General features: G+C 47.0%; 1 protein-coding gene and 1 pseudogene across 1 annotated transcript in view; one reads left to right on the top strand and one right to left on the bottom strand.

Moving 5' to 3' along the window:
- Znf282 (zinc finger protein 282) overlaps nucleotides 1–22,454 on the top strand; it is a 29,852-nt gene extending 7,398 nt beyond the window's left edge. Inside the window, exons 3-8 of the mRNA XM_041640670.1 lie at nucleotides 4,912–5,038; nucleotides 5,463–5,582; nucleotides 10,721–10,840; nucleotides 12,625–12,738; nucleotides 13,668–13,781; nucleotides 18,769–22,454. Coding sequence (XP_041496604.1) covers nucleotides 4,912–5,038; nucleotides 5,463–5,582; nucleotides 10,721–10,840; nucleotides 12,625–12,738; nucleotides 13,668–13,781; nucleotides 18,769–19,604 — 1,431 coding nt within the window. The 3' untranslated portion in view covers nucleotides 19,605–22,454. The remainder of the gene's footprint in view (nucleotides 1–4,911; nucleotides 5,039–5,462; nucleotides 5,583–10,720; nucleotides 10,841–12,624; nucleotides 12,739–13,667; nucleotides 13,782–18,768) is intronic.
- On the bottom strand, nucleotides 1,519–2,078 carry LOC121439987 (annotated as a pseudogene).
- Nucleotides 22,455–22,708: the final 254 nt, after the last annotated feature.

Here is a 22,708-nt window from a genome sequence, read left to right as displayed (position 1 = left end):
GTCATTTATAACATGAAGATAACATTGTAATTGCTTTTTGGAGTTACAAGAAGTCATTGATTTTTGTTTATGGGAAAACACTATGTAGTCATTGTTACTTACTTGTTGATAGGCAGCAAATGACCCCAAAATGGTAGCCTAAAAATGGATATCACCTGATAGTTTCTGTGAGTGAGGAACTGGGGACAGCTTGGGTGGTTCTGCCCAGTCAGTCCTGTGAGGTTTCAGTGTGACTGGTAGTGCTGTCATTTGAAGGTTGACTTCAACTCCCTTACCTGGTTTTTGGCCCCTCCAAGACTCCTTGATCCTACTTACAACATAGACGCTACCCCCCTATTTCCTAGAATGAGGGATACAAAGAGAGACTAGGATGGGTGTTGTGGAGTCTGTGCTATACAGTGTCACTTCATTTGCTATAAGGGAGTTACCAAGTTCTGCCTGCATTCAAGAGGTAGAGAATTAGGCTCGTCTAACCTGAAGGGACTGAAAAAATGTTTACTGGGCTAGGGAGACAGCTCAGTCAGTAACATGCTTGCCATACAAGCACAAGGACCTGAGTTTGACTCCCAGAATCCATGAAAAATAGCCAGGCATGTTGGCGTGTGCTTGTAATTACACACTGGGGAGGTGTCGACATAGATCCCTTGGGCTCGATGGCCAGCCAGTCTAGTTTCGTAGATGAGCTCTAAGCCATTGAAAGCCTGTCTCAAAGGAAGTGAATACCCAGGCATACACACATACCTGCGCACACAAACATGAACACATATGCACAAAAGGAATCACTACAAACTTAGAGTGTTCGTGAATGTTGTGTACTACAGTTAATGGCTCACTGTATGTCCTTGGGTGTCCAAGATGCATTTTTGTTATCTGTTAGGTCTAGGAAGGATATAATCTCTCCGATCCTTTAGCCCTATTGTGTCTACTGATGGATTCCTAGCTAATTCATGGGTAGGCTTTCCTGTCTGCAGCTCCTCTGCAGGCTCCTTTCTATCTCAGACTGTGGCTTAGATTTCTATATTATGTCACCATGAAGCCTTTAAAGAGTGATGCCTGTTTCCTACTGTATAGAAATTATTCTGAAGTTTTGACTCTCCAAGAAAATGGTAAAATAAAATGAAGAGGCTGCTATACTGCAGGAGATGGTGAACACACCTTGGATATATTTAGTGCTAGATGCATAGAAGGCTATGGAACTTGAAGGTAACGAAAAAAGCTTAAGCCTTCCTTAAAGAGGTAACAGTTGCAAAAAAAAAAAAACAATGACATTACCAAGAGAAAGGAGAAGAAACAGAAAAAGATAATAGCAGAGCTTCATCTCTGGAGATGAAGAAGAAACAGCAAAGAGGACATGAGCAGCCAGCTGAATAACAGGCAGCACAGTCACAGGAACCAAACAAGCTCTAGAAAGGGGGTCTTGTTGTAAGAGCCCACTTGTTTGTTTCCCTGCTGCCCGGACTCCCAAAATAATCACGCAGAAACTATATATATACTTTTATCTGAATTTATTTCATGTTGAATTTATTCCCATGCCAGAAGTTTTTGTTTCTTCAGTTTCTTCTGGGATATCTTTTTCTTCTGTGCAACCTCCTCTTCTGGCTTTGGAACAATCTGTTCCTTTTCAGTGAGGATCATCTCGATGTGGCAGGGGTAGGAGCTCATGTATGGGTTAATCTGGCCGTGAGCTCTGTAAGTTCGTCGGCGCATCTTAGGTGCCTTGTTCACCTGGATGTGCTCAATGACCAGAGAGTCTACATCTAAACCCTTCAGTTCAGCATTGCTCTCTGCGTTTTTAAGCATGTGCAGCAAAAATTCTGCACTCCTTTTTGGCCACCGACCCTGTGTCCAGCCCCACTGTTTGGCCTGGGCGCACCTACCGACTCCACCATTGTACTGTCGGAATGGCACACACTGCTTCTTCAAAGTGACATCTTTCAGATACTTGGTGACTTTTCGGATATGCATACCCTCGATGGCCTGGGCCATTTCATGGGTGTTCTTAAAGTGAACCCGAAGGTTTGATCCTCTTGATTTGCATGATTTTTCGGGTTTTTTGGGTCAAGAGAGTAGCGAACCATCTTCATGGGTCACCTCTAGCCACTTACAGGAAGAGCGAAACTATATTATTTAAATCACTGCTTGGCCAATCACTTAAGCGTATTGCTATCTGGCTCTTATATCTAGAATTAATCCATTTCCATTATTTTATATTTTACCACAAGGCTCTTGGCCTATCGGCAAGGTTCCAGCTAGCAGCTCATGTGTTTCCCCTCTGACAGCTCCATTGCATCTCACTGACTCCGCCTTCTTTCTCCCAGCATTCAGTTTAGTTTTCCCTGCCTAGCTCTACTCTGCTAAGCCACTGGCTGAAATAGATTCTTTATTCATTAACCACTAAAAGCAACACATAAACAGAAGGACTTCCAACACTACAGTCTGTCTTATCAAAGGGAGATTTTAGCAGCAAGTCATTGGTGAATTTTCAGGATATGGTTTTGTTTTAGAGAATAGATGTCAGATTTTAGGAAGCTAAAATGTATATGGATTTTGAAAAAGGAAAAACAGACTTTAACTAGGATACGGGAGCCAGGCAGAGTGAACGGAGAGAGCAGAGATCCGCCCGCCTCTGCCACCTGAGTGCTGGAATTAGAGGTGGGCACCACGACTGCCCAGCTGGATATTTAGTGTGTGTGGGTGTGTGTACGTACACACACCATAACACAGGTGTAGAGGCAGGAGTAAGTTCTCTCCTTCCATCGTGTGTGTTTTGAGAATTGGACTCAGGTCACCCTAGTCTGAGAGAATGAAGGTTTCCTAGGTTGAGATGATGCTCAGGAGAAAGAACCAATGAGAGAGAGAAACTGGAGATGTGGACCATCAGTATTATTTGGATTGACTTTTACAGATGGGAGGAGGCGGAGAAATACAGAATGAATATGGCAGGTTTGACTTAGCAAGAAGAAAGGGGCAGAGAAGAGGCCCCGTAACACCAGCCTGGGGTCAGAGAGAGGTAGGAGAAAGTGCAGGGAAGCCAGATGGGGCTGGGGAGTGAGGTTTGTGGTAAACTTCTGGTGTCAATAAGAGGCCCACAAAGGCTTCCAAGGCAGCCGAGGGGCAGCTGGTGTGAACTTGTGGCAGATGTTGATTGCAGAATTCTGTAGTTTCATCTAGCAACGGGGAAATAAAATGAAGAAAGGGGTTGCATGCTTTTCCAGATTGGGGATTTGCCCAAGTCTGGTAGGAGCTCTGGTTCTAATCCTAATGATGGACAGGGAGCTGTCGATGGGTAGGCACGTGGCCACTGCACAATTGTGTGTGTCACACTTGCATAGGGCCTCTTTGCAGTCTGATGCGCCTGGCTTGTGGACTGACAGACCTTGCACCAGTAGCTGTGCACCTGGCCCTGCCCACTCTTATCATTCACACCAACGGCCCACACAGGCCAGCTTTGGCCCTGAACATGCAGGCAGGTGTGTAGACGAGGGGCCTGGATCGCAGGGTGAGCGTCAGATGCTGATTCCTGAACATGCAGGCAGGTGTGTAGACGAGGGGCCTGGATCGCAGGGTGAGCGTCAGATGCTGATTCACTAGGGATGTGAGAGGGGCAGGAAGGAAGCCTGTGTGATCAGGGAGGGAAGTTCAGGAATTAGTGAATGGAAGTGAAACGACTTGGTTCAGATCGAGGTGGTGCTGGAGAGGCTGAAATGGGTATGGATGAGGCTTCTGGTCAGAATGAAGCAGCTCTCTACAAAAGATGAGAATACCTTGACGGGCAGTGACTGGTGGCAGCCACAGCCATAGCAGAACTTCCTTGTAGAGACAGCTCAGGATCCTGGTGCTGAGGCACATGCCTTGCATTGTCCATTTTTGTGACAAAATTTAACTTTTGGGGGCTGGAAAAATGGCTCAGTGGTTAAGATCACTGACTGTTCCTATAAGGGACTCAGGTTTGATTCCCAGCACCCAAATTGAAGCTTACAACCACTGTAACTCCAGTTTCAGAGACTCTAGCCCCTCTTCTGGCCTCTGCGAGTATGATACACAGACATTTTCATGTAGACAAAACACTCATACACATAAAATAAATCTTGAAAAAAAATTAACTGTGTACACACAGGTGACCCGACCTGAAATACAGGTTTTGTCGTGCAGTTTTACAGCTCTTGGCTTCCTGATTCCCACATTCGGCATCTCTCATATCCCTGTACCCTGAACTCCTAAACAAGCACACTGACTGTGGCTTTGCCTTCAGTGTCTAGTTGTCTGAAATGGCAAAGGGCAGGACTAAGTGCTTAATAAAAAAGAAAAGAGAAACAAGAAATGGCTCATCAGGAAAGGGCTAATGCTACTAAGTCTGACCGTCTGGATCCTGGTAGAATTTGAGAACCAGTTCCTGCAAGTTGTTCTCTGACCTCTGCATGTACTATTGCATAGATATTTCTACACACATTTGTACAATACACAGGAAATAAATAAAATGTTTACAAAAAAGAAGGCCAGGAGGTGGTAGGGCGTGCCTTTAATCTCAGCACTCGGGAGGCAGAAGCAGGTGGATCTCTGTGAGTTCAAGGCCAGTCTGGTCTACAAGAGCTAGTACCAGGACAGACTCCAAAGCTACAGAGAAATCCTTTTTCAAAAAACCAAAAAAAAAAAAAAAAAAAAAACCCAAAAAACAAACAACAAAAAAAAAAAAGAAGAAGGAAAAGGGTAGCAATAACGCCATTGCTATTGATAGCTAGGAAGGACAGCTACAGGGAATTCTGAACCTCTTGATGGACAGATGTGACCTGGGATATAGAAATTGGGGTGCTGGGAACAGAGGCCAAGCCTGAGATGGGCTGGCTCTGTGGTCCCAGGAGAGTGGGATGAGGAACAGCAGCAGGCTGCTGACTGAACCCCTTGTCGGCCTAGGTCCCAGTGACTTTCGTTGACATTGCTGTCTACTTCTCTGAGGATGAATGGAAGAACTTGGATGAATGGCAGAAGGAGCTCTACAGCAATCTGGTGAAGGAGAACTACAAAACCTTGATGTCCCTGGGTAAGGCTACCTCCCCTCCACTGGCGAGCGCTCTCTGCTGAGGGCTCCAAGATGCAAAGGAACATAATGGAAAGGAACACGGAACTTTTTATGATAGGTGGCAGCTGAGCCTGTCACTGTGGTAGAGTATATGACACTACTGTTAATCTAAAATACCATAAAATATCAAGTTTCTATCCCCTTGTATTGCCTCGTAACAGCCTGGGGTCAGCTGTGGGTAGTGTGATCTTGACTTTTGGAAACCAGTTCTTTCTGCCTTGGAAGCCGGGGATCCTGTTGGCTTGTTTCACGTTTGTTTCCTTCCTTACTTAATGACGACCATTCTGAGTAACACTGGCAACAGAGAGCCCTGCTCCACCACCTCAGTCTGCATTCACTAGTCAGCTCCGTACAACCCTTCTTTCCCTTTCTCTCCATCTCACAGACACAGATGGCCCAGTGTCTAAGCCAGATGCTCCAGTCCAGGCAGAACCTAGGGAAGAGCCTTGTGTATGGGAGCAGCATCACCCTGAAGAGAGAGAAATCCCAGCGGCTGCAGACACAGGTAATGACTGTTGAGCTAGGGATGGGAACAGGGAGGCACAGAAGAGGAGAGCTTGGGCACCCTGTACTCACACATGGAGTCCAAACTGTGTGTCTCAGGAGAGACTAGCTCTTAATGCTCCCAGGAGCCACTTCTGCCACAAGACATGCCCTCAGGGCCTAAAACCACTGTACTTATTGGCTGAACTTTGATGGCTCTGAACCTATAGGTGAGCTAGGGGAAGAGACTAGGTGTGGTACACACCCTTAATCCTCACACTCGGCATTAGAGACAAGGTGATTTCTGTGGGTATAAGGCCAGCCTGGTCTATGTAGAGAATTCCAGACCAGCAAGGGTCACATAGCGGGACTCTATCTCAAAAAATAAAAGCCAAGTAATGTAGTAAGGAGCAGCAGTGGGCTGTGTCCCGCCACCCGGCTAGCTTTACACCGGAAATAACAACACACAAACTGTATTCTTTTAAACACTGCCTGGCCCATTAGTTCCAGCCTCTTATTGGCTAATTCTCACATATTGATCTGACCCATTTCTAATATTCTGTGTAGCACCATGAGCTGGCTTACCAGGAAAGATCTTAACCTGCATCTGTCTGTGTGAAAATCATGGTGACTGCCTGACTTGGCTTCTTTCTTCCAGCATTCTGTTCTGTCTACTCTGCCTACCTAATTTTCTGTCCTATCAGGGCCAAGGCAGTTTCTTTATTAACCAGTGAAATCAACACAAAACAGAAGACTCTCCCCTATCATTTCTCCTTTTTCTGTTTAAACAAAAAGGAAAGGCTTCCACTTTAACATAGTAAGATTACATATAACAAAACAGTTATAAAGCAAGAATTACAGTTACAATTTTTATATCTATTTTATCTTTTATCATAACTAAGGAAAACTATAACTATAACTAACCATTCTTCAACTCCATCAAAGACTCCAGAAGGATATAATATTACCTAAGCAAACAAGAAATAAGCAACTTCTAAAACTCTAGAAATGACAGAGACATCTCGCTGCCTGGACAGTCACCCAAAGTTCCTCTGTACTGTTGGGGCATCCATCTTCAGCCTTCAGGCCCATCGTATCCAGCAGACATTTCCATGAAGCAGGAAATTCCAAAGACAGTTTAGTCACTATCTGCTGTGTCCTGCAGAATGTCTCGCAGACTCTTTCATGAATCAGGAATCCCGAAAGACCATCTCACCTTTAGGCAAGTTCAGTAGTCCTCTCTCTGTGGGTTCTCTGTGTCCAGTTTATGCAACAGTCCAGGCAAGAGCAGTTTCTTGCCCAAATGGCTATCAAACTCCATGAGGATCCTCTTCGATGCCCATCTTCCTCTTGAAGTAGATTGGTACTGCCAGGAGCAGACGTGTCTCATTGTCATGAAAAGCCCTAAGTTATTAAAACATTTAAAATGCCATATTCTGTAGTCTTTGAAAGATATGAAGAATGCCTATCTAACTGAAATATATCTCTATGTATCTAGAAAATCTAACTAACATGACTATAAGCTTTACTATTACTGATGATTATCCATTAACAACCTATATTTCTTAATTATACATTACATTTTTAAATGAACTATACAATCACAATACCTTAATCAAGATCAGAAATACATATACATATAACAAAATTGACCTTAAAATCCATACCAATGCAAATTATTCATATCTATATCATATTCCCCTTTAAATGTAAAAGAACATTTATAAGCAATATTTGGGAACATGTGCGCAGTTTTTTCTCTCCAAACTGTTTCCTGCTGAATGGGGGCGCTGTTAATCAGATCGTTTAGGGTGTAACCTGTGTGCCAGGTTTATCTCAGTTGGCAGTTGAACGAAGTAATTTTTTGAGGGTGTTCACAGCAACCTTTCAGGAGGCCATGGTCTATCATACCATTGGGATAGAAACAATCCACAGGGTCGCATCCTCTGTGAAAACAAAAGAAGACCCTTTCCAAAGCATCATATCCTTAGACCCAAATTCTGAAGTTGTACCCTCATGATATCCGTTCTGGTTCCACTTGGCAGCCCATATAATGAAATGCCTCTCTGTACTTAGCTCCTTCACAGTCAAAAATTTTAAAGAAAACACAATAATGCAAAGAATCCAGATTTTCCGTGATTTTTCCATTTTTACGTGGCTTATTTTTCTTTATTTCTTTTAATCTATAACTTTCTGTACTCTGTCTCTTTAAAGAATTTAACATTATTCTCTCTATTATTTTCTTCTCTCTTCCAAGCCTATGTCTGAATCTGTCCTATCGTGAATCTGTAATTTTTTTTTACTATCCAGGAGCAGTTTAAAATGCTAAGCACTTCTTAAAAACTTAAGTTGCACCATGTAGGGGTAATACAGTACTGCCTGTTTACTGCCAGTCTAAACCTTAACTGCACTGTTACTATGGTAATTACGGCAGTTCCTGCCTGAGGTCAGCACAGTTCAGCATGGAGCAGCCGCTCCTGCCTCAGATCCATTTGGTGCCCCTGAGCTGTGCACAGTTCCAGGCACACAGCAAGTCCACATTGGAGCTGCACTCAGCAGTTTAACTCTGAGACCGAGTATGCGGCACAGAAACTCTTTTCATCCAAGTTACAGCCAAATCTGACATGCAGAGCAGTGCGCAGTCTGAAACCACTTCTCTATATGGCGGCAGGAATCCACCATGCTCTTCCGCCTGCCTAAGCCTGATTCTGCTGTCTGCCCAGGTGCAGGCAGGCAGCGCTGAGCCATCTGCACTCAGATCCCAAGCAGGAACATAAACATCCAGTCCAATAAAAGCCATTGAATGCTTTAAAGCCAGAGTTTGCACTGGCGGCACAGCCCCAGGAAGCCGCGCTTTAAAATGACGCAGCTTTTTTTCTGCTGCTGTTGCTGAATCAGGAAATCTCTCTACAGCACGCCACCAACAAACAGCAAAAATCTGCGTTAAACTTTGTTTTTTCTCTGTTTAAAATTAAGCTCTCTCAGGTTTTACGTGGAGTTTGTTACCATGCTGGGCGCCACTCTGTTGTGAGGAGCGGAGCGGTGGGCTGCGTTCCTGCCGCCCCGGCTCACAGCCGCCTGGCTAGCTTATGCCCCAAAATAATTACACGGAAACTGAATCCTTTTTAACACTGCTTGGCCCATTAGTTTTAACCTCTTATTGGCTAGCTCTTACATATTGATCTAACCCATTTCTAATATTCTGTGTAGCACCACGAGCTGGCTTACCAGGAAAGATCTTAACCTGCATCTGTCTGGAGTGGGAGAATCATGGCAACTGACTGACTCAGCTTTTTTCTCCCAGCATCCTGTTCTGTTTACTCCGCCTACCTAATTTTCTGTCCTATCAGGGCCAAGGCAGTTTCTTTATTAACCAATGAAATCAACACAAAACAGAAGACTCTCCCCCATCAAAATAAGGAAGGGCTTGAGCTGAGACACCTTGATGGGGTACATGAGGTCTTAGACTTGGGAGACTCCCAGAGGAGGTGGAAAGAAGGCCGCAGCAGAAGTGTGGCCCTGCCTGGCCGCTTGGTCGCTGCATGAGTATAATCCACATCTCAGCCCATTTCTGCTTTGATATACACACACCTCCCCACTTGCCCCAAGTCTTTCCCCTCACTCATAAAGGAACCATTAGTCCTAAGAATATCACTTTTGGCAGCTTTCTCTGGGATGGAAGACACTAGGGTCTAACCCTAGTTCTGCCCTGGAGGTCTTCCCCAGGTGCCTCTGCTTCCTGAACAATGTTGGGCAAGGTACAGAGTGACACTATACGGTTGCCCTCTGTTGATGTATGAACTCTCACCCGTTGGCTCTTGACCCCCACCACAGTTTTTAAACAATATTTTCATGGAAATTCCCAGCACTGTTCTTTCCTCTCCCCCATCTTTAGTTTCGTTATAGTTTATTGGTCATAAAATTCTTCCTTTTAAATTATTAACTTGGGGCTGGAGAGATGGCTCCATGGTTAAGAGCCCTGGCTGCTCTTCCAGAGGCCCTGAGTTCAATTCCCAGCAACCACATGGTGTCTCACAGCCATCTGTACTGAGTTCTGGCACCCTCTTCTGGCCTGCAGATTGAGAATCCGCATACTCATTAGCCTTTCCCTACCTCCCTTTCTTGCAGGTAGGCCCGCCTCTGGCTCTGGGTTTCACAGGATGGATGTTTCATTTTAGTGGCCTTTTCCAGTCTTCAAGCACCTTTCACAGCTGTGGTTACAGTTTCTAAATATTGTATGGCAGATTTTTACATTTTGGGCCCTGTGACCTCAGCAGTTTCACTGAGTTATCAAATCATCATGGGTCACAAAACAGAACCAGAACCACTCCACCTACTTTAGGTGAACTGGGCAGAGAAACCCAGAGAGGTGAAGTGGCTCACGGATCAAGGTGGTGGCAGAGTTGAAACCAGGATCACTCTCTTCAGATTCTTCCGTAGTCTTTCCTGTTACCTGAACTGTCTTCCACCTAGAGCACAAGAGCTATTACATTGTCCCAGAAAGCTCAAAAAAAAAAAAAAAAAAAAAAAGTCCTGTTGGTCACAAAGTGGGATTCTGTGAAGAACATAGGCTGTTGACTTTTATGCTGAAGGATACTGTTTTATTCACCCAGCATCAGGATTTGGTTGTTCTTATGCTCAGCCTGATTACTTCATAGAGAAATTTGTTTGTATCTGGACACTATAGTAAAAAACAGACAAACAAACAACAAGCAACAACAAAAAAACCAAACCAGGGGCAAGTGACTCTGCAGAAACATGTTCCGAGTTCCCATCTTCAATGCCTGTCTGTGGCTCCTCAGACTTTTTGCTGCTGTTGGCCTAGTCTTGTTTTTGGGGACATGGTCTTACTCTGAGCCCAACCTGGATTAGAACTCATTATGTAGCTCAAACTGTCCTCCAACTCATGGTGATTCTCCTGCCTCAGCCTCTTGACTGATGGGATTGCAGCCATGAGCCATCATATCCTTTTTCTTATCCCTTTTTCTTGAATATTCTCACTTCTCTGCTCCTGGAACTTTCTCCCCACATATCTCCAGTAAAGATCCAAGATGCTTGTGCTGTCCTCTGAAGGGCTGACAACCATGATTCTGACCACAGAACACCCTGGTGACCAATAAACTGAAAAAGATTCTAAGAAGTATGGTCCTCTCTCCCCAGGAACAGAGCCCCTGGTGCCTGCACAGGACATGTCCTCCCAGGTGAAGCGAGAGGAAGCCCTGTGTGTTCGGGGCCAGAGGGGTCTGGAAGAAAGAGCCATCCCAACAGAATCCATCACTGGTAAGTGAGCCAAATAGCCGCTCGGCCCAGGAGGGGTCTGTAACCCCCAGAGGGCTCGACTAGCAAAGGAAGAGCTGTGAACGCAGAACTGGACTGAGAAGGCGTCTACAGAGGCATAAACATAGTGCTCAGCATTGAGGGTTTATAACTACATTCAGCTTTGCCTGTTCTGTTTTTTTTTTCTCTCTGTCCTTTGTCTAGTAAGTTTTGGATCGTCCCTCTGTTCTTTATAAAAACAGCTTAGTACAAGCATTTTATTGGGCTCTCTGGGTGGCAGAATATCAAAGCCAGTAAGACCTGTTCCTGGACCACAGAGCTACATTACACAAATATTTATGGGCTGCCACTTCCACACCAGGTACCCCGTTGCTGCATGCCCATGGGGAGCTGCTCCTCCATGGTGTTTTAGCTGAGCTGTACTTAGATGAGAATCTGTTATGGCAGGTGTGTGCATGAGGCCCAGTTCTCCAGAGAGATGGAACCAATGGTTTGTGTGTGTGCAATGTGAGCATGTACATGGATACATTTAGAGGGATTTGTTTTAACAAACTGGCTATTGTGATTATAGTGTCTGACAGATCCAAAATTTGCTAGCAAGAAGGCCAGCAGGATGGGACCCGGGAAAGACTGTCTGCTGACAGAATCCCTTCTTCCTTGGGTTGGTCATCTTTTTCAGTTAAGACCTTCCCCAGGTTGGATGAGGCCCATCCCCTATATTATAGTGGATCATCTGCTTTATTCAGTCTACCGGCTTCAGTGTTAATCTCACCTAAAAATCCCTTCATAATAACATCTGGAATGATGTTTGACCGATACCTGAGTGGTATTGCCATGTGGACACTGAAGGTAGCTGCCATTTGCTCCAACCTCATCCCTCCTCCAGGAAAGCCTGAGACACGCAGGCAAGTGATGGCGGCCAAAGGGTAGCAGCTGTGCCTCCACTGGTTGTCAGATGAATTCCTTAAAGCATCAAGTCTCTAGAAACCATTAAGAGATAAGAAGGTGGGGCTGGAGAAATGGCTCAGTGGTTAAGAGCACTGCCTGCTCTTCCAAAGGTCCTGAGTTCAATTCCCGGCAACCACATGGTGGCCCACAACCATCTGTAATGAGATCTGATGCCCTCTTCTGGCCTGCAGGCATACATGCAGACAGAATATTGTATACATAATAAATAAATAAACAAATATTTTAAAAAAAGAAAAAAAGAGATAAGAAGGTGATAAATAAAGGATAAATTGGGTTTGATTACAAAAAAAGAGAAAAAATTTTGATAGACTCATGTAGCTAGCCTCGAACTTTCTATGTAATCAGGGGTGACCTGAACTTCTGATCCTCCTGCCTCCCCTTCCCGAGTGTGGGGATTACTGGTGTTGTATACTGGTTTAGTAGCCTATGAATAAAAGGATGTTTTGTCTTAGCAAAGTTCCGTTCAGATACTGATAAGAGGCCTCCTTGGGAGGGCTGTTTTCCTGGGACATGCCTTCATGAGGTCCCTTCTTCTGTGGAGGCCATAGCTCCAGAGCAGAGACCTCATCCTGGCTAGTTAAGTGTCTGGGGACATTCTGTATCCTACTCACTGCCCTGTGACATCCCCTGGACTTCAGCCACAGCTCCATTCATTACGGCCAGAGTGCTGGAACCTTTTAGTTAAGTGGGATAATTTATTTATTCTTATCCTTAACTTTTAAGGAAAACAAACAATTGCATGAAATCCTACTCACTGAAAACACAGACTGGTGAGGATTCCCCTTCTAACACCTTGTCGCCTGTGTTCTCCCGAGTAGACTCCCCCATCTCTGCCCAGGACCTCTTGTCCCGGATTAAGCAAGAGGAACCGCAGTGTGTGTGGGACCAGCAAGATTTGGCAGAGAGAGATATTCCCACAGATCCCAATTCAGGTGAGAAAGATGTCACAGTGAATTATTAAATTTAATATTCATTGTGTCAATGGAACTGATACAAAAATTACTTTGGCATTGCTTTTTGAAGATTCAAAACCAAAAGGCTTCTAAAAGCCATGTGTATTTGTGTGTGTCAAAGAGCAAGTAATTTATATTTTCTGGAATTTCTTTTTCTTTCTTTTTTTTTTTTAGGACGTATTTTATTTTTAATTATTTGTATGTGGGTGCCTACAGAGGCCAGATTCCCTGGGGCTCAAGTATAGAAGGTTGTGAGCTGCTGATGTAGGTGGAATGAACTTGGGTCCTCTGCAATAGCAGCGAGTGCTGTCAGTCTCAGGGCCATCTCTCCAGTCCCTTTCTGGAATTTCATTTGTATGATAACTCCCATGAAAACTCTGGGGGTGTTCCAGCTGTTTAGGGAAACTCACCCCCTGGGCTGGGCATGGGTTTATATATGAATTTGTAGAGCTGGGAGGTCTCATCCTACCCTACATATCTGGAGAGAGGATGAGAAATTTAGCTTAGGAGTCTGGTGAGAGGACCCAGCAGGCGGAAGCAGAGTCCCCTCAGAGTCCTCAGGTTTTTCCATGGGCTTGTCAGTGGCCCTGACTGCTGCCTTTGCACTGTTAGTCAGACCAGCCAGCTGTGGTGCTGTGGGCCTTCGAAGCTGAGCTTTTCTCCAGCATAGCCTGGCCCCGTGGTCTCTGGTCAGTGGATAGTAGGTGCTCGGTGAAACTAAATGAAGTCTTTTTTTTTTTGTAAGTATTAATTTTTATTTATATGTCTTATTAAACATTTCTTTATAAATATATAGAGCTGGTTTTGAAGTTGGACTCTGGCTCAGTCCCTCTCCAATTCCAAGCCTGTTAGTAAGAGAAAAACCCAGATAAATGAAGTCTTAAGGTTGCCTTTTTTTCTGACAACAGAATCTCTCATCTCAGCACATGACATTTTGTCCTGGATCAAGCAGGAAGAGCAGCCGTACCCATGGGGCCCGCGTGACTCAATGGAAGGGGAGCTTGGACTAGACTCTGGCCCAAGTGAGTAATGTGTGCCTCTTCTAGATACCTTGGGTGTTAGGTCCAGAGTAGTTGAAGCCTGCGGTAGAGTTGCTTGCCTCAGCCTATTCCCTTCTAGGGTGATTTTAAAGTCTGGAGGAATCATCCCTGGACGGGAGTGTGTGGAGGAGAACCAGAAGATTGACCGCTGGCGCTGGAAGAAATGATAATAGCAGCCACTTCAGTAGCCCCTAGCCACCATTTCTAGATTTGGCATTTTTAATTTACTTTAATTTTATGTTTTAGGGTGTTTTGGGCAAAAATTATTCATATAACCCAGGTTGGTCTTGAATTCTTTATGTAGCCAAGGGTGGCCTTGGACGCCTGTTTCCACCTCTGAGTGCTGGGATTGTAAGCCTATGACCACAGACCCGGTTTTATGTCGTTCTGAAAATCAAACCCAATGCTTTAAACATATTAGGGTAGGCACTCTAACAACAGAGGCACATTCCTGGCCCTCTACGTCTAGCTTTGAAGGCATAGGACCTAGCTCACCAGGCATTGCCAGGAAGTTTGCTCAGCCCTTGTCCATGGTCCTACACTCCTGTTTCTCCAGGTGGCTAGGAGCACATGGGTCCAGAGGAGCCTTTCCTTGGCTTTGTGCAGGTGTAGCAACAGATCTGGGAAAGCCCCCGGGGAACTTTACAAAGGCCTATTTCCTACTTTAGTTTGAATATGATAATTCATAGGGCATTTTGGGTCAGGGTATTTTATTTGGGGGATGTCTTTGAGCCCTAGAATTTGGGAGGCAATGCCCAGAATTACAGCAGTATGAGGATCTAGAAATGTTTCCACTATCAGTTAGTATAGCCTTTTTGCAAGACCTCTCTTTTTTCTGCTGAAGAGAATCTGCCTCCTGCTTATTAAGACAAGAATTTGAAACCAGCATTCCATCTGTGGTTCTGTGAGGTTTTAGATGGTTCTAGGACAACAGGCACATAATAATCATTAAAACAAAACAAAAACAAAAGCCTAGATCTTCCAAATCTTTTGGACTGGAGAGGCAGCTCAGTAGTTAAGAGAACATACCACTCTTTGTTTGGTTGCCAGCACCCTCCCTCAGCAGGTGGTCCCAATCCCTTGCAACTCCACTTCCAGAGGATCTGTGACCCCTAGCCTCTGTGAGCACTGCACCCATGTACATAGCCCCACACCGACAAATATAATTAAAATAAGATCTTTAAAACCTTTAGATTTATTTATTTTAGTTTATGTGTATAGTATTGTTCACATGTATGTCTTTGAACCATTTAAATGTGGAGGTCAGAAGAGGTCATTGGATCCCCTAGAACTGGAGTTATAGACAGTGGTGAGCCACCATGTGGGTGCTTGGAATTGAACCTGGGTCCTCTGCAAGAACAAGTGTTCTTAACCACTGGGGCATCTCTTCAGCCCCATAGATGACAATCCTTTTTTTTTTTTTTTTTTTAATGGTAGCCTTAGTACAGTGATTTCCAGGAAGAACTAGATAGATGTTTGAAAGATGTGGTATTATGTGTAAGAACCTTCTGGAAAGGGATTGCCGGGAAAGAGGGTGATAGAGGCAGAGGATGAAATGCAGAAATATGTACTGGCTGACCAGCCTCCTTCCCAAGCCCTCGGCTGTGCACAGGTGGGAGTGGTGTCCTTGCTGGACTCAAGGCCATTCAGCCCAACTGGACATGGTATTTTAGTGAAAGAGGCTCCTTATTTTATATACTGATAAATGTGAATTGAGACTGTAGGGGAAGATTGGAAATCCAGTTCACTAAAAACTGCTGTGCGTGAGACTCTGTTAGGCAGGTCAGGATAGGATTTTAGAGTCCATTGGCTACATGAAGGCTTTCAGAGGAGGCTGAGCTAGGTACCCTCTACGCAGATTCCCGGTGTTCTGAAGGCACTTTCTTGAAATTTCCATGTTAACCACTGCCTTGGATCAAAACAATGAGTCCCACCTTTTCTAGTTTCTGTTTATTTAACAGTAATTTACTAGTGCCTATTCAGGGCTATGCAGTGTTGAAAGTACACAGGACAGGCAGGGTCGGAAGACCTTTTCCTTTGTAGGAAGGGAAGGACAATAAACAAGCCAAAAAGCAATCACATTAAGCAAAGGTAGAGGGTGGCCAGTGCTCCGAGGGTCCAGATCGGGGAAAACAGGAAGATGGGAGCAAGCAATAGGGCTAAGGGCAAGAGAACCAGGAAAAGCCTCCTGGGAAAGGGATAGCTGGATATGCTCTAGCCCCCCCCCTCCAAAAAAAAAGGGGAGACACGGATCTGTCTGGAATAACAGACTAGAGGGAAGTGCAAGAACAAAGCCAAGGGGCCTTTAGGTGCTAGGGCTGGGGGAGTAGTGTGTGTGTGTGTGTGTGTGTGTGTGTGTGTGTGCCTGTGCACATGTGTGTGTGTGCCTGTGCACATGTGTGTGTGTGTGTGTGTGTGTGTGTGTGTGTGCCTGTGCACATGTGTGTGCATACCCAACAGGTCAGAAGAGGGCATCAGGTTCCTTGGAACTGGAGTTACAGATGGTTGTAAGCTGCCTTGTGGGTGCTGAAAACCTAACACTGGTCCCCTGGAAGGGCAGCAAGTACTCTTAACCACTGAGTCATCTATCTAGCTCCAATACCTAGACTCTTTACTCCTTTAGAGTCTGATTTCAACTACCTTGAGGGATAAAGAAGTTTATTCTTCTATGTAACTACAGCAGGCAGTTTAAGGTCAGGCTTACTTGATTTGAGAACCCAGCTATGTTTTGAGGAACTAGGTTCTTTCTACCTCTTTCAGTGGCTACCTTGGTGTGGCACCAACCTTGGGCTGATGTCAACATCACATCAGCTCTCCCAGGCATCACCTACAGACTTGGCGGGCAGAGGAAAGTCCATTTTTTTTCCTATAAACTCTAAGGCAATGTTTCTCAACTTGTGGGTCACCACACCTTTTAGAGAGTGGAATGACCCTTTCACAGGGGTCACCTAAGACCATTAGAAAACACAGATATTTATATTATGATTTATAACAGTAGCAAAATTATAGTAATGAGGTAGCAATGAAAATAATTTTATGGTTGGGTGTCACCACAACTTAAGAAATTGTATTAAAGGGTCACAGCGTTAGGAAGGTTGAGAAAAAACGCTCTAAGGACTAAGGAACCTTCCAGAAGTCTCCCAGAGCAGAGTTCTCACACCTGATTACCAGATCTCATCTCTTGCTTGTATCTGAACCAGTGCCCAGCAGTAACTGGAAACTGAAAGCTCTTATGCCATGCACAAGGAGACTCAGCTGGAGGAGGATGGGGCCTGGGATACGACAATGGCAGAGTGGAAGGCAGAAGTTACTGAGGACAAAGCCTGGGCACCGGGTCGGGGGAGGGGGGCCCTCAGGACAGGGGGACAGTTTCCTGCAGCAACATGCATGTGCTTGAGAGAAGCAGGAGGGTTGGGGTTCTCTAGGCAACTGAACTGTGGAGGAATCAGAAGCCACCAGAGTGTTCACCATCCAGTGATTGTATTGCTAGACCTTGAGTGCTGAATTGGCCAGGCAAAAATAAACGAAGGCTGGGCTGCAGAGCATGCTGGAGAGGGAGACAGTGGACGCTGGTCATGCTTAGATTCAAGGATTGTCAGAGTAAGGTAGTACAGGTGGGTTCCCCGGGAAGCATCTCTGGGAATGAATGAACATGTGAAAGCAGTGAAGTCACAGGCTTTGGTGGAGCAGCACCAAAAACCCATGTGTAGCTGCTACAGGGGCCAGAGCCAATCTCACAAAATGCTTTGGAGCCAGGATAATGCATTTGAGCATCCAGAGTACAGGTGAGAATGAATTTGGCTTTGTTCCTGGCCACTACTCTAGAAATATTGGTCAAGGTTGACTAGGCCAGAGGGAGGGCAGTCGGGTCTGTGTAAGGTGGTATTTAAGAACTGGCTTCAGGTCCCAACGAGTCTCAAGGATAGGGTAGAAACGTGGCCGTTGTGACTTGAGAAGTGGCCTCCATTTAGCTCTACTCTGAATGGGGGTCAGGCTCCTCAGCTCCTCTTCGGGGGAGGACATAACATTATGATGGAGGAGGAGGCATAAGAAGACTCCTAAATATAGGGAATTGAGGTCATGGTTCTGACACAGAGAGTCTGGACTCTGCCCACTGCTCCCCTGCCACACACATGCACACGCTCACACACACACACTGGTACCCAGACAGTGGTGAGCTCAGGGTGCAAAGGAAAGGCACTGTTGCCTGGGCAGAAGCAGTTTCCTGGTGAGACATGTGAAATGCCAGTTTTGCTAGAGGCCAGGTTATCTTAGGTCCTGATAGGACTCACACCGTCCTGGTCACTCAACTTCTTTTCAGGCCCTCACTGCACACCTTTCTGAGGTTTAAGCCTCACTGTGTTCCATTTTGGTAAGACTCTAGATGGGTTTTCACCTAGGGAAAATTCTCTCCTTCACCTTCAGACAATCTCCAAAGATAAATAACATTGTCCTGGAACTTGCTCTGTAGACCAGGTTGGCCTCGAACTCAGAGATCCGCAGAGTGCTGGGATTAAAGGCATGTGTCACTATACCCAGTTTAGTCTATATTTACAAAATTGTAAATGTGTGTATTTGTGTGTGTGCCTACAAGCATGTCTATATCTATGCTCCCTGGGTGTGCCTGGTGCCCTGGAGGCCAGAAGAGGGCATCAGATCCCCTAGAACTAGAGTTAGACAGTTGAACTGCGTTGTGGATGCTGGGAATCCAACCCAGATCTCGAGGAAGAGCTGGTGCTCTAGACCCCTGAACAGACTACCTTTGAAGTAAGTTGACTTCTGGGTAGCAGAAGAGATCTGGAGGGCTTTCCTATCCCTAATTCCAAAGCGCAAGGGCTTTGGTGAGCATTTGATATCATTTTATTAGAGAAACTGAGGCCCAGAGGATCAAGTCCCACTCTGGGACACTGTGGGATCCTGAAGAAGAGCACTATCAGCGTGTCACTTCTGTTTCTCTCCCCACTTCTAGGTGACAGTCTGATGCTGGTGAAGAACCCACCCCCCGCTTCTGCTTCTGCGCAGCCTCAATCCCAACCTCACCAGCAGAGCTTGCCCGCCTTGGCGGTGCCAGAGAACCCTGGCGGCCCCGGGAACCGCAACCTACTGGAGGACGGCTTCCCCGCGCTCCCGGGGGAGCGCAGTACCGGAGGCGAGACTCAGCCGGGTGGGGAAGGCAGCGCGGGAGGTGGCGGCGGCAGTGGCGGTGGTGGTGGCGGCGGCGGCACTGGTGCGGGTAGTGGCAGCGGTACCGATGCAGGCGCGGGTGCGGGCAGTGGTTGCGGCAGCTGCTGCCCGGGCGGCCTGCGGCGAAGCCTCCTGGCTCATGGCGCGCGCAGCAAGCCCTACTCTTGCCTGGAGTGTGGCAAGACCTTCGGCGTGCGCAAGAGCCTCATCATCCACCACCGCAGCCACACCAAGGAACGGCCCTACGAGTGCGCCGAGTGCGAGAAGAGCTTCAACTGTCACTCCGGCCTCATCCGCCACCAGATGACGCACCGTGGCGAGCGGCCTTACAAATGCTCCGAATGCGAGAAGACCTACAGCCGCAAGGAGCACCTGCAGAACCACCAGCGGCTGCACACGGGCGAGAGGCCCTTCCAGTGCGCGCTTTGTGGCAAGAGCTTCATCCGCAAGCAGAACCTGCTAAAGCACCAGCGCATCCACACGGGCGAGCGGCCCTACACGTGTGGCGAGTGCGGCAAGAGCTTCCGCTACAAGGAGTCACTCAAGGACCACCTGCGCGTGCACAACGGCCCGGGCCTAGGGGCCCCACGGCCGCTCCAGGTGCCGCCAGAACGAGACTAGGGTTGGGCTGGGGGGCGGGGAGGACCAGACTGGAGTTGGGGCAGGCCAGGGTTCCTGAGGACCAAACCTCCTGCCCCACCTCCCCGCCCTCTCCCCACCTCCTGCTGGAAATCGGCACAGGAATTGCACTCCAGACAGGGTATTCCAAGGGGTGGACCGGGGTACCCCAGTACTGTCCAACTCTCGTGGACAGTTCAGTTCATCTCATAGGGTGGACCCAGTGGCCAGGGAAGGTTCCAAAGGGACAGCAAGGCAGCAGAAATCGTTTGGACATGCCTCGGACTTCCTAGTCTGCCCACTGGCCACCGGGCCACAGATCTGATCAGGGAAAGTGACCAGGGAGTCTCAAAACCCTTCTGAAATAAGGAAATACTATTCATCCTAAGGTGAGGAGACGCCCTGAAGAAGAAAGCAAAGACGTATTGGAAACTGAGGGATGCGCTAAGGGTAACATTCTCATGACAACACTGCCTCGCGCTCTGACAGCGCTTTATACTTTTTTAAGAAGTGTTTTCTATCCGTTAACTATTTACACCCTTAGCTTATCCCTTCGAGATGGGTGGGGTGGGGTTTTCCTGATGTGGTAACTGAGGGAAGTGAGACACAGGTGAGATAGCTGTTTAGCAAGACCGCATGAGAACATGGCGGCCAAGCCGCACCCGGGCTCCAGCCCAGTGCAGTGTCCCCACCGCACACACTGCCTACCTCTGTCGGTCTCAGACCGCTCTCACCTGGCCTTCCTGGTCTCTCTCCTCTCTCCCCTCCCCAGATTCTCCAAATCCCCTCAGAAGCAACAGGGGCCAACTCCTGGGGTTACTGGGAATGGGGAACCTATTGGCTGTAAAATGACTAGGCTTGTTCTCGGTTAGGCTCTTGGCCTGAACGTGGGCCCTAGCATCCTGGTCCCCCAGCCCGTCTTTCCCAACTCTGATCATTCAGTCAGGTGCAGCAGCAGCTTTTCACTGCACAGTTAAGGCCAGACCCTCCAGAGGCAGCTGGTGCCCTGGGTCAGACCTCACCCTGATGGTTTACTCCAGTTTCCCAGGGCACAGGGTGAGGAAAGACCAGCTGCCAGAGTAGTCACCAAGGAATGAGACTGCCCAGGAGGGCTGGGCAAGTGGGTGCTAGAGCCTCAGCTCTCTCCTGCCCTGGGCATCCCAGTTGGTGCTATCTGTTAACTGATTGTGCTCATGGACATGGACACAGACCTACTATGCTCTGACCCTGCCGGCGCCTTGGGAAGCGCCAAAGGACTCCCTTTCATGTTGGTGCATCGCTCCGCGGCTCCCAGCACCGCAGCCTGGTGGGCCAGTCTCCATTTCAGCATCTTGCATGGCCAGGCACTGGGGTGGGGTGGCATGCCCCAGGACCCTTGTTTGTGTCTAAAATGGCTTTCCCGCTCCTCTTGTGGATCCTGTTTCTTTCCCAGCCAGGGAGCGTGGTGGGTGGCCGGCATTTCATGGCACCACCTTTGTGAGCGCTCTGCTTCTGTCCTGCTCATCTGCGCTGCTCTGCTTTCCTCAGACCCCTTTTTGCCGTGCAAAGGGAATTCTTGAAATTAAATAAAAGGTATCCAGATTGCAGACTGCATGTTCCCAAAGCTGGAGTGTTCTCCAGCATGGCATCCTCCAGCAGACCTCAATGAACTGCAACCCAATAAGCTGGAACTTCTTCACTCAGCTCTTTGAAGGGGGCTGATCTTAGGAAAACAAGTTACCTTGATGAGTACAAGGGAGGGCTCAGTGGAGTTCTAGCAGAGTAGGAGGGGACCCTCCAGTTCAGGGATTACTTGGAGGGACAGTCTACTCCTTTTCAAAAGCATACAAAGACAATAATTCATAATCTAAATCATGGAAAGTAAGATCCAAATATTTTTGACTGCTGAAAGTGTGTGGGAGGGGTAATAGCGACTGAGACATAAGTTTAAAACATTTGACACATAGCTTGAGTTCCTTTATTTTACCTCCAAGAAGCTGATTCCCAAAGAAGTATGGTGATGGAGCTGTTGACAGCCAAGGCTCTGGAGCCCTCCATGACATTCTCCTGATGTGGGTGCTAGGAACCAAATCCAGGTCTTCTGCGAGAACAGCAAGAACCCATCTCTCCAGCCATGTGGTGTGTGTGTGTGTGTGTGTGTGTGCGAGCTAATAGTCTCAAATAGTGAGAGGGGTGTGGGGAGCCAGGAAGATTAAAACACCTAGCGCTCAGACCTGTGCTCATTGTCCAAACAGCTGACTCACGGATCGCATCATTTCTTTGTCCAGTCACTACACCCTTCTACGTACAGAGCCTTGCAAAAAGGCTGCTGCTCAAGAGTACAGGGAGACAGACAAGGAGGGACCTGGGGAGCCATATAAGTAGTATTCACTCCAACAAACCAAAGATGGATTCCACCCAGTGCAGCTTGGTGAGTGTGCTTGCAGAAGCTTGGACAACTCAGGCAGTAGCGCACTGCAGAGTTCCACCCTCAGTCAGTCTGCTACCTCATACACTAGCATGTCTACAATTATATACAACTGGGGCGGGGGGGGGGGGGCTGACTGGGTCCTCTGGTGAAGTCAGCTGTCACCCTTCCCCCTCCTTCCACAAGAGACATTAACAGCCTCCCTGCCATTACCATAGACCCAGTGGTTGTATTTTGTTTGTTTTATTGTGACTGTGGACCAAGGTCTCCCATAGGCTACCACAACTCAGCTCTATGGTAGTCATGTCTGCCCTCTACGGAACTGTTGTATGGCACTGGGCACGACCTGAGTCCCTTAACTCTGATTTTTTTGGTTTTTATGTTTGTTGTTTTGTTTTTTGACACAAGGTCTCTGCGTAGCCTCGGCCATCCTGGAACTTGCTCTGTAGACCAGTCTGGCCTCACATATAGACACCTGTCTGTCTCTGCCTCCCAGCTGCTGGGATTAAAGGCATGCACCCTGTGGAACACTTTTTTTGTTTTTGTTTTTAAAGACAGTGTCTCACTATGATATCCTGCCTGGCCTAGAACTTGCTATGTAGACCAGTCTGACCTGGAACTCACAGAGATCTGCATGCCTCTGTCTCTTGAGTGCTGGAATTAAAGGCATGCGCCACCAAGCTTGACCTGGTCCCTTAAC

Source organism: Microtus oregoni, unplaced genomic scaffold (genome assembly GCF_018167655.1).
Source record: "Microtus oregoni isolate MIOR12 unplaced genomic scaffold, Mior012 000064F_ref0000363, whole genome shotgun sequence".
In the NCBI taxonomy this organism is placed as follows: Eukaryota; Metazoa; Chordata; class Mammalia; order Rodentia; family Cricetidae; genus Microtus; species Microtus oregoni.
The sequence above is the reverse complement of the archived record's forward strand: the minus strand, read 5'-3'. Positions and strand labels throughout refer to the sequence as shown.